Consider the following 10,223-nt stretch of genomic DNA (forward strand, 5'->3'; position numbering starts at 1 on the left):
GACTCTTGGTGTTTGTACTTTGACAAAACATTAAATGGAATATGACAACAAACTTATTGCAGAGTAGTGTTCACACTTGGCAGGTTTGGTTTGATTCAAACGAACTTTGTTCTGATCTGTTACTATGGTTAATTTGAGTGTGAACGCTGCCATCCGAACACACCAAATATGTGGACCGTGACCGCCTGGAAAGCAGGTCTCGGTCTGCTTCCAAATAAACCACGAAAGCTGTCCAATCAGGTTGCGACCATATCTATATGCCTTAGGTCCAGTGTTATTGATAGCCCTAAGCCTATTACGCATTCACACAGGTAATTGTGGGGGCCAGTTTTCCTTCCTGCTTTTGAAAGTAATAGCCTCGTAATTTGAGCATGCTATTTAATTTATTAGGCCTATAGTTTACGATTTCTGGTTGGAAACGGGTCCTTTCAATTGTTTGGGTTCCCCACTGCACCCATCTTAACCAGTTTTTATTGAATTTCCCTGTGCTGGTGACAGTCGCATTCAAATTCAAGAAGGCGGTGTTTAACAGACCGGATATTGCATTTCACAAAGCACCGCAGTGGAGTTGAACTAAACACCGTGCTTTTAAAAAGGCGCTCAAAATATTATTTGTAGTCTGTTTGTTTGTAAATTGATCACGCGTGTGGGTATTGTGTCAACGTATGCGATAATTTGCTGTAGGTTAGCCTATGTTAAAAAGGTTTTTACTTGGGCTACGTGATCAATTCGACCTGTTGCGTGTTGTCAGTGTTTACTGCAGATTGTGATGTCAGCATTGTGTCGTATTAAGATTTTAAGTTTTATGTTGGCACAGCTCTGTAAAATCTAGCTTTTATATGGAGCTCGAGTGTAGGCTATGAAATGGCAAGTCAAGCGAACTTGGAGTCGTCCTTACGCCGCTGCGCCAGACTCGGCCTGGATGTACTGGAGCGAGCCTCAAGACGGAGTGTAGACTGGACTTCAAATCCGTCTGAGACCCCAACCCAAGAAACGGACGAAGTAGGCCTACGTTAGATTTTCTTACAAATTAATTAGCATATATATCAGGGTAATAAATACTTGTGCCTGTTACAGAAAATGTAAGCTATAGATGTTGATAAATCTGATACCATTCTCAGACCTTTTACTAAGTGACGTTTTTCAACTTTCTTAAGCAGCTGGCCCCACGTGGACTTAATGTGTTTTCACCCTCAGTTTTTTATTGATATGTTTGACCATGATTGTGTTGATGGCTTCAGGGAGATTCAACCCACACGACCCTGGACGATGCATTGGAATCCATAGCAGAATTCATGACACAGACTACACACCAATGCAAGGTCAGTCGTATACCTTCTCCAAGTACAGTAGGCCTATACTTGATTCAACATGTAGTAAATGCCAAATCTGTGTGGAATTGTCAGAAGTTTTACTTGGACCCTACCCATAAGGCCACTGAAAATGAGAGGGCTCACGTGTGTAGATACCACTCACACCAAAGACCGCTGGCACTGCACTTGGGACCAGAAAACACGTAAGAAAGTTACTTTTAGGTGTGTGTATTACTTAGTTATAAAATATCCCATTCTACTGTTGGTTGACAACATATCATGGCTGATCATGGCACATACAACAGGCGGGGTTTACTTCTTAAAGTGCTGAGTGTGTTCAGTAGGTCCAGCTGGGACCAGAGGTCTTCCACATTGAGGTGTCTCCAGGAACATACAGCATAACACCAGACGATGGATGCCCATGAACATATCCGACTAGTCCACCTTAATGCTGGAGAGAGCATCAACCTCACCTTTAACCACAGACATGTGCCAAACTAAATGTTTACATATGAAACTTCCCTTAACAAGAACTGTTCTCCATATTATTTATGTTTTTCTGTATCCAACATGCATTTTGCAGGATTTGTGTTAAATTATTTGCAGCTTTTCTTGCTACTATTGATAAAATCCTGGGTATATTTCAGTGTTTAATTAAATAGAATGAATGTCACGTCTGCATTAAAGAATCTGCGGCTGGTGTTTCTGATTGGCTGGTAGGTGGCATTTAACTCTAGCCTGTAATTGGCTATCAACTTTGCCTAAAATGTACTCCACTATGCCTGCATCTCGTCCATATAGCGGGACAAATATTGGTGTGTGGTGTTTCATGTGAGCTTGTGAACTGTTTGAAATGCGTGAGTCTCGAATGTGTGAGACTTGAGATGCTGTATCAGTATCTGCTTGTACACAATTCCAGAGAATTACAAATTAAACTACATTGCAAAAAATACATGCATTCTGTATTTAGATGAGTCAGATCACATGGTTTGAACGATCACATGTCTATCAGAGAAATAAACTATTAATAATCACCAAAAGGTGATCTGAACATTGCTCTGCAGATTTCCATCTTCTTGATTATTCTATCCTTCCTTTTGCACGACGTCATTTTAACTGTATGCTTGGTTTTATGATTTTGCAATCCATAGGCCAGTGACGTATCAATGAAAGCGGGTCTACTCTAGGCAGATCTCTAGTTCACTGCATTGCCCACATATCCCCATTTTTTCCCACACGACCTTGTTTTCAACATGGATGCCGAACAATCTCCCTGACCGCGTTGTTTACATGATACAATTACAGTAAGCCTGGTCTCAAAAGCACCTAATGAGAAAACGATAAAAGTGTGCACAACTAATTGAATATATACCCTTATCGTTTTATTAGTGACCACTGAGTGTGTACAATTAATCCAGTTTAATGTAAAACACTTCAAACAATACGATAGCCAACGCGGAATGGCGTCTGTAAGGGGCCCATGACGATGAACTACGGAAGAAGGACTTGCTTACGTTCTGATTGAGCTATCTCTAGACCAATTGGAGGACAATAATTGTGGAGTGACATGTGTCCATCCAATCAAAAATTAGGTGTAGAGACGGTGGGTCTGGACTTCTCAAAGTGCATTGTTGTCATACATGTTACAGGGTTGAAGGCATCGCAGAACGTTTCCTGCACTGATGCATGGTGGTCGAACGAAGGGATTGTTGGAAAATTTCTGAGGTTCGTATATACATTTTTACCCAGTGTGCATTATTCCTTCAGCCATCTCTGAAAGGAACTACAACAGAGATTCTAGGAGAAGGATGGGAAAGAATTACATTATATTAAAGTTGAATTCTATACGAAACATCATTCTTAAGGATTCAATAATTAGCTAATGGATTCCGTGCACTTGTCGTTACCGTCCCACTGCATTCTCAGCAAAATATGATACTCAATTAACCATCTAGTTTGTTAGTTTATACAAACGGGGTTGCTACATAATGACGGATGTGCAATATCAATATTAGGGGGCCTAGTCGGTAGAATCTTCTAGAAAATGTTATTTCATGTTGTATTGTAGGCTAACACCCGACTGTAACCTGTCAAGTTAGCAAGCTAGTAAAGCCTATCTTTGGTGTTGGATAGGGTTAGCCTGGACTGCTACCTAGCTGGATTACTTACTTACGTTCTTAAGTTCTTCAATTTACCCTTTTCCCCATTCTTACCCACTCAACAGATGTTGCAAGTCACTTCCGAACTGTAGCACGTAGCTAGCTACCTTATGACGTTTTCTCAGAACTTTATGGAAACGATTTTCTGCCTGCTACATATGAGACATCTAATAAAATAGTTAACATAAGCACACGCATGTGGTCAGAGCAGAAAATAATGTTAACAACATAATTCTGTTGCAATGTCTTCTTTATTTAGATAGCTGTAAAATGAAATGCTATAATGTTAACGAAAACGTCTCCTTATGTCCTTATTAATACAACTGTAAAGTTGTGACCACATACACTGGTGTCGTTACATTAGAGTTTATGTGTACTTTCAGCAAATAGATCATGCTCTTGGCTCAGATTAGCCGTGACTCTCAGGGGATGGCAGAGTTTCAAGACGCAGATGGCCAGCCAGTTACCCTCTGTTTGGCGGAAGCCGTCACTGTGGCAGGTGAGACCTCAAAGTTTTTTATCCAACACAGTAAAGATTCAAAGGTCGGACCCATAAGTCCATAAGGCTGCAGGTTGAAACACTGCGTAAACTAAAGTTTTAATCCCAGTCCTGTCTATGCTTCTCATCCAAATCACAAGCCTAAAATGTCTATCCACTTTGCTTGTTGAGGTTTGCTTTGTTGTCATATAATCACAACCATTGTTTGCTATCCTACATAGATGGTGATCACATGGATAGTATGGACACGGTGAGCCTACAGGCTGTCACACTAGCTGATGGCTCCACTGCTTACATACAGCATGACACCAAAGGTAAGCAGTTCGCTAATATAAGATCATGTGCATAATTGACACACACCAGAAAGATTACCTCAAAATATGTAAATAAACAAGGGAAAAGGGCTTGTAAAGGTAATCGACCACAACATCATCAGTTCCAACGAAAAGTTTGTAATGAATGGTCAGTGTTCAGTCATTGTTCTGACTGCCGTCCTAACAGGTATCCTGTGACACAGGACAGGTTCAATGTCAGTCTAATTGAAATGTGTAGGTTCCTTTTCAGATGGCCAGATCATGGATGGCCAGGTCATCCAACTGGAAGATGGCTCCGCTGCCTACGTTCAGCATGTATCTATGCCTAAAGCAGGTACTAAGTGTGTGAAAGAAAAAAAAACCCAGTCTGCCTATCAAGAACCTGCCTTAGAGTAGTTTGCATTGCCCCCAGAGAGAAACACTCAAAGCTAAACAAAAATTTATCAATTTTCTGTGCTTAATTTACGTTAAAATTGTTGTTTTGGATATTTTTGTGGTGTAGGAGTTGACAGTTTACAGTTGGAAGATGGACAAGCCGTCCAGCTGGAAGATGGTACTACAGCCTACATCCATGCACCCAAAGGTACACTTTAACCCTTGAAACCACAGTTTGAAGTATCAGTGGTTATCATGGTTTTGAATGAACACAAATGTAAAATGCTTTATTCCCAAATAATTAACCAGCTCAGACACATTGGGAATTATGTTAATAACTCAGATATTATGGTCAAGTCAGATTTTCCATTTCATCAAAACTAACCTCTTTGCTAAGTTAAAAGCCCCCCCCCCCCCCCCCCCCCAATGACCCTATCTCCCTCCATAGAGACCTATGATCAGAGTGGTCTTCAGGCTGTGCAGCTGGAGGATGGGAGCACAGCATACATCCAGCACACATTGCACATGCCCCAGTCCAACACCATCCTGGCCATCCAGGCTGACGGCACTATCTCTGACCTGCAGGCTGATGCCTGCATCGACCCAGAGACCATCAGCGTGTTGGAGCAGTACACTACCAAGGTAATGACTTGTGACAGGTTTCGAATAAAGTTGCTTTGTCCCTAGGTTGGATGTCCATAGAGTTGAATAAAAAAGTAATGCTAGGAATGTTAGTGTGGTATAACCATGGTTTGTTGGTCAACACCATTTTGTTTGTTTCCTTAGGTAGAGAATGTAGAAACTGCATTGGGACAGTTTGGCAGAGAGGCAGATAATGGAGTCCACATGCAGGTACTAGAAATACAATACCCATGACAAGTATCTGTCATTCCTTGTTTTAGGTTACAGGCAGTATGGTCTAACTTTATGTTACCCGTTAGATTGTGCTTCAGGGTCATGAGGGCAGGTCAGGAAGGGTCTCACACGTTGGGGAGAAGGCATTCCGCTGTGACCACGATGGCTGTGGAAAGCTATACACCACTGCCCACCATCTTAAGGTAAGACTGTGGGGTGTGTGTATTGTTTTAATTACTCTTTTCTTTAATGCTACCTAGCCAGACCTGGTGTCTTTGTTTCGTGGGTCTGTTTCACTGTGGTTGCCAAACAGTGTTTGTTTGTGTTTCATACAGGTTCATGAGCGATCCCACACTGGAGATAAACCATACATCTGTGAATACCTCGGCTGTGGGAAGAAGTTTGCCACAGGTAGCAAGCTACTGTGAGGGCTTTCACTCTATTCTTGGGTCATACAGCCTCGCTGCTTTTTATTTTGTGGACATGTATGATGGAACTTGACTGACTGTCGTTCTTGTTTGGTGTCTTCCACCAGGGTATGGCTTAAAGAGTCACTCTCGCACACACACTGGGGAAAAGCCTTATCGGTGTCAGGAACTGAACTGCCGCAAGTCTTTCAAAACTTCAGGAGACCTTCAAAAGCACACTCGAACACACACAGGTATAACATGCCTATTGTACACTAATAAACACAAATGAAACACTTCACACTATTGTAGACGACTGACATGAACTCCGGTACTAACAGAGAGCTTTGTTTTTTTTTAGGGATCATAATTGTTATAGTTGGCAAAAGTGTAGTAGTAAACATTTTGGTATATCTTGGTCTTGTCTGCAGGGGAGAAGCCATTCAAATGTCCAGTGGAGGGCTGCGGACGCTCGTTTACCACCTCAAACATTCGCAAAGTCCACATCCGTACACACACTGGAGAGCGTCCTTACTACTGCTCTGAGCCCAGCTGTGGGCGCTCGTTTGCCAGCGCCACCAACTACAAGAACCACATGAGAATTCACACGGGTACACATTGCTCATTGATAACTCCCTGAGAACATCCAGATATGTTTCCATAGAAATGTTGGCTGTTACTTTGCACATTTCTTTAATGAAGCCACTTAAAAGAAATTGTCACAACTTCAAATGTTCATTCCCATCTCTATCTTCAGGAGAGAAACCCTATGTATGTACTGTGCCTGGATGTGAGAAGCGTTTTACAGAGTACTCCAGCCTGTATAAGCACCATGTAGTGCACACGCCATGCAAGCCCTATAACTGTAACCACTGTGGGAAGACCTACAAGCAAATCTCCACTCTGGCCATGCACAAGCGCACAGCGCACAATGACACAGAGCCCATTGAAGAGGAGCAGGAGGCCTACTTTGAACCACCTGCAGGTGTGTGTCTCCATTTGTGTAATATTGAGACACACTTGAAAGAGTATGTGTCTTGACAAAAGTTCCTCATACAGGAATTAGCAATACGTAGACAATGCTATAAAACAGATATGTAGACTTGACCATTAAAATGGATTCTGTCGCTCTGTTGAGCTAGCATACTTATCCCTCTGATGTGCACTGTATTTTCTAATGTCCCTGTCTGACTCCAGATGCCCTGGATGATCCTAACGTGACCTACACCACTATAGTGGAAGGGGACGATTCGGGGTCGGAGCAGGTGACTGCCGACCCCCCGGACATCATGACACAGCAGCACGTCCTAGTCTCGCAAGATGGAACGCAACAGGTCAGAGACTAGGTTGTAGTTTGGGGGAAATGTTTGTAAGTGGTATAGCCCCTGTCTAAATTGTTGATACCAGATCTACTCCAGGAAAGGTCAGGTTGAATATAATTTACAACACATATAGGCCTAAACCGAGGCACTGATCTCTAGTTAATATATTTTTGATTCATGAGGTGTTAATGCAGCCATTTAGGAGGAACAACATTTTTATTTGACTCATCAGAAAGCATCATGAAGATATGATGCTTTTACAATGCCATTTTTTGTCATAAGGAACTGACATTGCCTTTAATCATTTTGCTGATTCATGCCTCCTTCCACAGGTCAGTATCTCAGAAGCTGATCTTCAAGCCATGGGTGGCACAATCACCATGGTCACGCAAGAGGGCACCACCATCACCATTCCAGCCCATGAGCTGACATCACAAGGGGCTCACTCTGTCACCATGGTGACAACAGATGGTTCAGATGGACAGGTATCTACATAAGTCTTTTCCATTAGCTAGCTGTGTTGACATTGTTTCCAACACCAAGGTAGGTACGCTGTGGCTTTCACACAGCCTATTATAGAATATCTACTTTGAAGCCATGACATAAAAAAAATCTAATTTCAAGTGAAACCAAACCTTGGCTGCACTATACACTAATAGCTATTGCAGTGTATTTTAGGGTTAGCTATTTAGTTTGTATGTGTCTACAGCAGGTGGCGATAATGACACCTGACATGGCCTCATTTCAAACGATGGATGAGGCAGTCTATGGGCAGGAACATGAGCATCAGGTGATCTCATCCAGCCCTCACCCTGTCACCCTATTGGCTACCTCCAATGGCACTCATATTGCCGTTCAGGTATGATATAAACATTTCAAACTATGTATTTGGTTGGTTAAATGAAGGCAGGTATTACCTGTTACAGAGGTAATGGGTGATATGATTGTAATGGTTGTCGAGTAATGATTATCGAGGCTAAATCTATTGTATATCCTGTTTTATGAACCTTTGTTACAAGAACTAGTCTTTCTAATACACATTTTAAAACAACAAACATTAAGCTATGCAGGCCTTAATTTCCATCCTGTGTTAGTATAATGTAATGTATAGCTTTTTTGCAGACTTTTATCCAAAGCTTTTTTTTTTTTTTTTAAAGAAAAATACAGATACAGAAACTTTACATTTACATTTAGCAGACGCTCTTATCCAGAGCGACTTACAGTAAGTACAGGGTTATTCCCCCGAGGCAAGTAGGGTGAAGTGCCTTGCCCAAGGACACAACGTCATATGGCACGGCCGGGAACTGATCCAGCAACCTTCTGATTACGATCCCGATTCCCTAACCGCTCAGCCACCTGACTACTTTATTAATTAATATTCCTATTCACTATACTCACGGTCACAGTAGTTTAATCTTAGGTCATTGTAGTGATGCCAAGATCTTTCTGGATGAGTTATTAGTCTAACCTATTTGCTGTAGGATAATCCAGTCCCAGCTCCCACCCTGCTTGGCTGTCTGCGCCAACTCACCGGTGATACTAGGTTTGGCCAGGTTTATTGTTTACCTAATTGTGACACCACCCAGAGGCTGAAAGTCACAGGATATAAAGGGTTTACATGTGACCATTGTTGGGTTGCCTTAAAGTCCCACAGTGGCTTGTTATATTTTGGACTGCTTGACAGTACCAGATCCAGAGCCAATGCATTTATCTAAATATGATTTACAAAGCACAGGGGGACTGTGGATCTTTACTCATTAGGTCTCGGTAAACGCTGTCCCGGTATCTATTTAGATGATCTCACATGATTCATGTATGGGTAAACAATGACCTACAAAAGAACCAACCAAATAAGGATATAGTAAACCATGATATGATGTAATAGTTCTTGTAAACACCAATTGTATTATGCTTGAGAAATCTTAATTTCACAAAGTAAACCTTTTACATTGATTAATGACCCATCAAAACTACAAGCTTCTGAATAACATGTCGTCTAACCAATTGACAGCTTCTCTTCTCCCTCTGTCATGTTAATGCTATACTGAAACCCACTAATGTTGATTGTGGTCATACAAAACTGGTGCAGATAACGAGTGAAGATATGGTTAAAATCAGGTTTTGTTTCAGGATTGTGAAGTTTGAACAATGTTGTATTAATGACTTAACTGTAATTATTCCCCCTCCAGCTCAGTGACCAGCCCTCATTGGAAGAAGCCATCCGCATTGCATCAAGAATACAGCAAGGGGAGTCGCCAGACCTGGAAGATTGACACCAAGCCCAACCAGAATGGACTTTAAACCTATTAGCAAAGAGAGAACATGAAATCACGTCTTCCTCTATTTTCTAAGTCCGACTCATGTGAAGTGATCTTTTATGTGTATATAAGTTTTGATAACTGGAACCTCCCGTTTGCATATCACATTGTCCAGACATGCTGAAAGGAGAAGTATTTCTAATATTTTATAGTGCACACTGCACTTGGCAATTGTGTTTCTAAATAAATACATAAATAAAAGATGGTGACTGCTCATTTGGTTTGATAAAGCACAAACTGTCAGTTTACTTTGTCAACAAGTAAAAACTAAGCCAACAACTCCTAAAGCCAATGAAGTAGCCTACACAAAAATTCGGATCGCTTGACCACAATCTTAACGTTTTGATTTGTCTTGATCTCGAGATTTCCAGATAGGCCTACATAGAGGCTACAGCTAATTATGAAAATCCATGTGGAAAGCGTCAGACGTGCTGGCAAGTGTACGCTCGCAACATGGGGGAGGTTTGGATAGATAGTAGCAGCATGGAAAATAAATATGCTTTTTACTTTGAAAAACTTGATGAATAGCTAATAATAAATATTTAATAGGTTCTCAATATTATCCATTCCAAACAAAAAACAGCCTTCAATAAAGTGCTTATTTTAATTTGACTTCATGAAAGGTTTCATTCGCGCCAAATTGACGTTTCGGGTTTCGTGA

At 41.4% G+C, this 10,223-nt stretch overlaps 2 protein-coding genes across 5 annotated transcripts; both read left to right on the forward strand.

The window, feature by feature from the left end:
• Positions 1–489: 489 nt before the first annotated feature.
• Positions 490–2,359, forward strand: akip1 (A kinase (PRKA) interacting protein 1). Its single transcript, XM_047034086.1, is given in 6 exon segments — positions 490–1,002; positions 1,242–1,322; positions 1,407–1,487; positions 1,490–1,516; positions 1,658–1,719; positions 1,721–2,359. Coding segments are annotated over 6 exon segments (483 nt in total). The 5' UTR covers positions 490–864; the 3' UTR covers positions 1,815–2,359.
• Positions 2,360–2,962: 603 nt separating this feature from the next.
• On the forward strand, positions 2,963–9,773 carry znf143b (zinc finger protein 143b). Of its 4 annotated transcripts, none has more exons than XM_047034085.1 (16): positions 2,963–3,038; positions 3,856–3,971; positions 4,193–4,285; positions 4,536–4,619; positions 4,788–4,868; positions 5,109–5,302; positions 5,447–5,512; positions 5,602–5,718; positions 5,851–5,926; positions 6,051–6,176; positions 6,354–6,533; positions 6,680–6,907; positions 7,120–7,256; positions 7,577–7,729; positions 7,957–8,103; positions 9,434–9,773. In XM_047034085.1, exons 2-16 carry the CDS (start codon positions 3,866–3,868, stop codon positions 9,515–9,517), a joined length of 1,872 nt encoding a protein of 623 aa, XP_046890041.1. In that variant the 5' UTR covers positions 2,963–3,038; positions 3,856–3,865; the 3' UTR covers positions 9,518–9,773. The 4 variants fall into 4 exon arrangements, with proteins under 4 accessions (XP_046890041.1, XP_046890038.1, XP_046890039.1 ...); XM_047034082.1 differs by having other exon boundaries at positions 4,524–4,619; positions 7,954–8,103; positions 9,434–9,772; XM_047034083.1 differs by having other exon boundaries at positions 4,524–4,619; positions 9,434–9,772.
• The last annotated feature ends 450 nt before the right edge of the window (positions 9,774–10,223 follow it).

Source organism: Hypomesus transpacificus, chromosome 14, assembly GCF_021917145.1.
Source record: "Hypomesus transpacificus isolate Combined female chromosome 14, fHypTra1, whole genome shotgun sequence".
NCBI lineage: Eukaryota > Metazoa > Chordata > Actinopteri > Osmeriformes > Osmeridae > Hypomesus > Hypomesus transpacificus.

What these genes read in the sequence shown, in the direction of transcription:
- znf143b (XM_047034082.1), top strand. Translation starts at nt 3,866, where the DNA reads ATGCTCTTGGCTCAGATTAGCCGTGACTCTCAGGGGATGGCAGAGTTT. An exon ending in ATAATGGAGTCCACATGCAG is followed by an intron (nt 5,513 to 5,601) that starts GTACTAGAAATA and finishes GTTACCCGTTAG; the next exon opens with ATTGTGCTTCAGGGTCATGA. An exon ending in CTACTTTGAACCACCTGCAG is followed by an intron (nt 6,908 to 7,119) that starts GTGTGTGTCTCC and finishes GTCTGACTCCAG; the next exon opens with ATGCCCTGGATGATCCTAAC.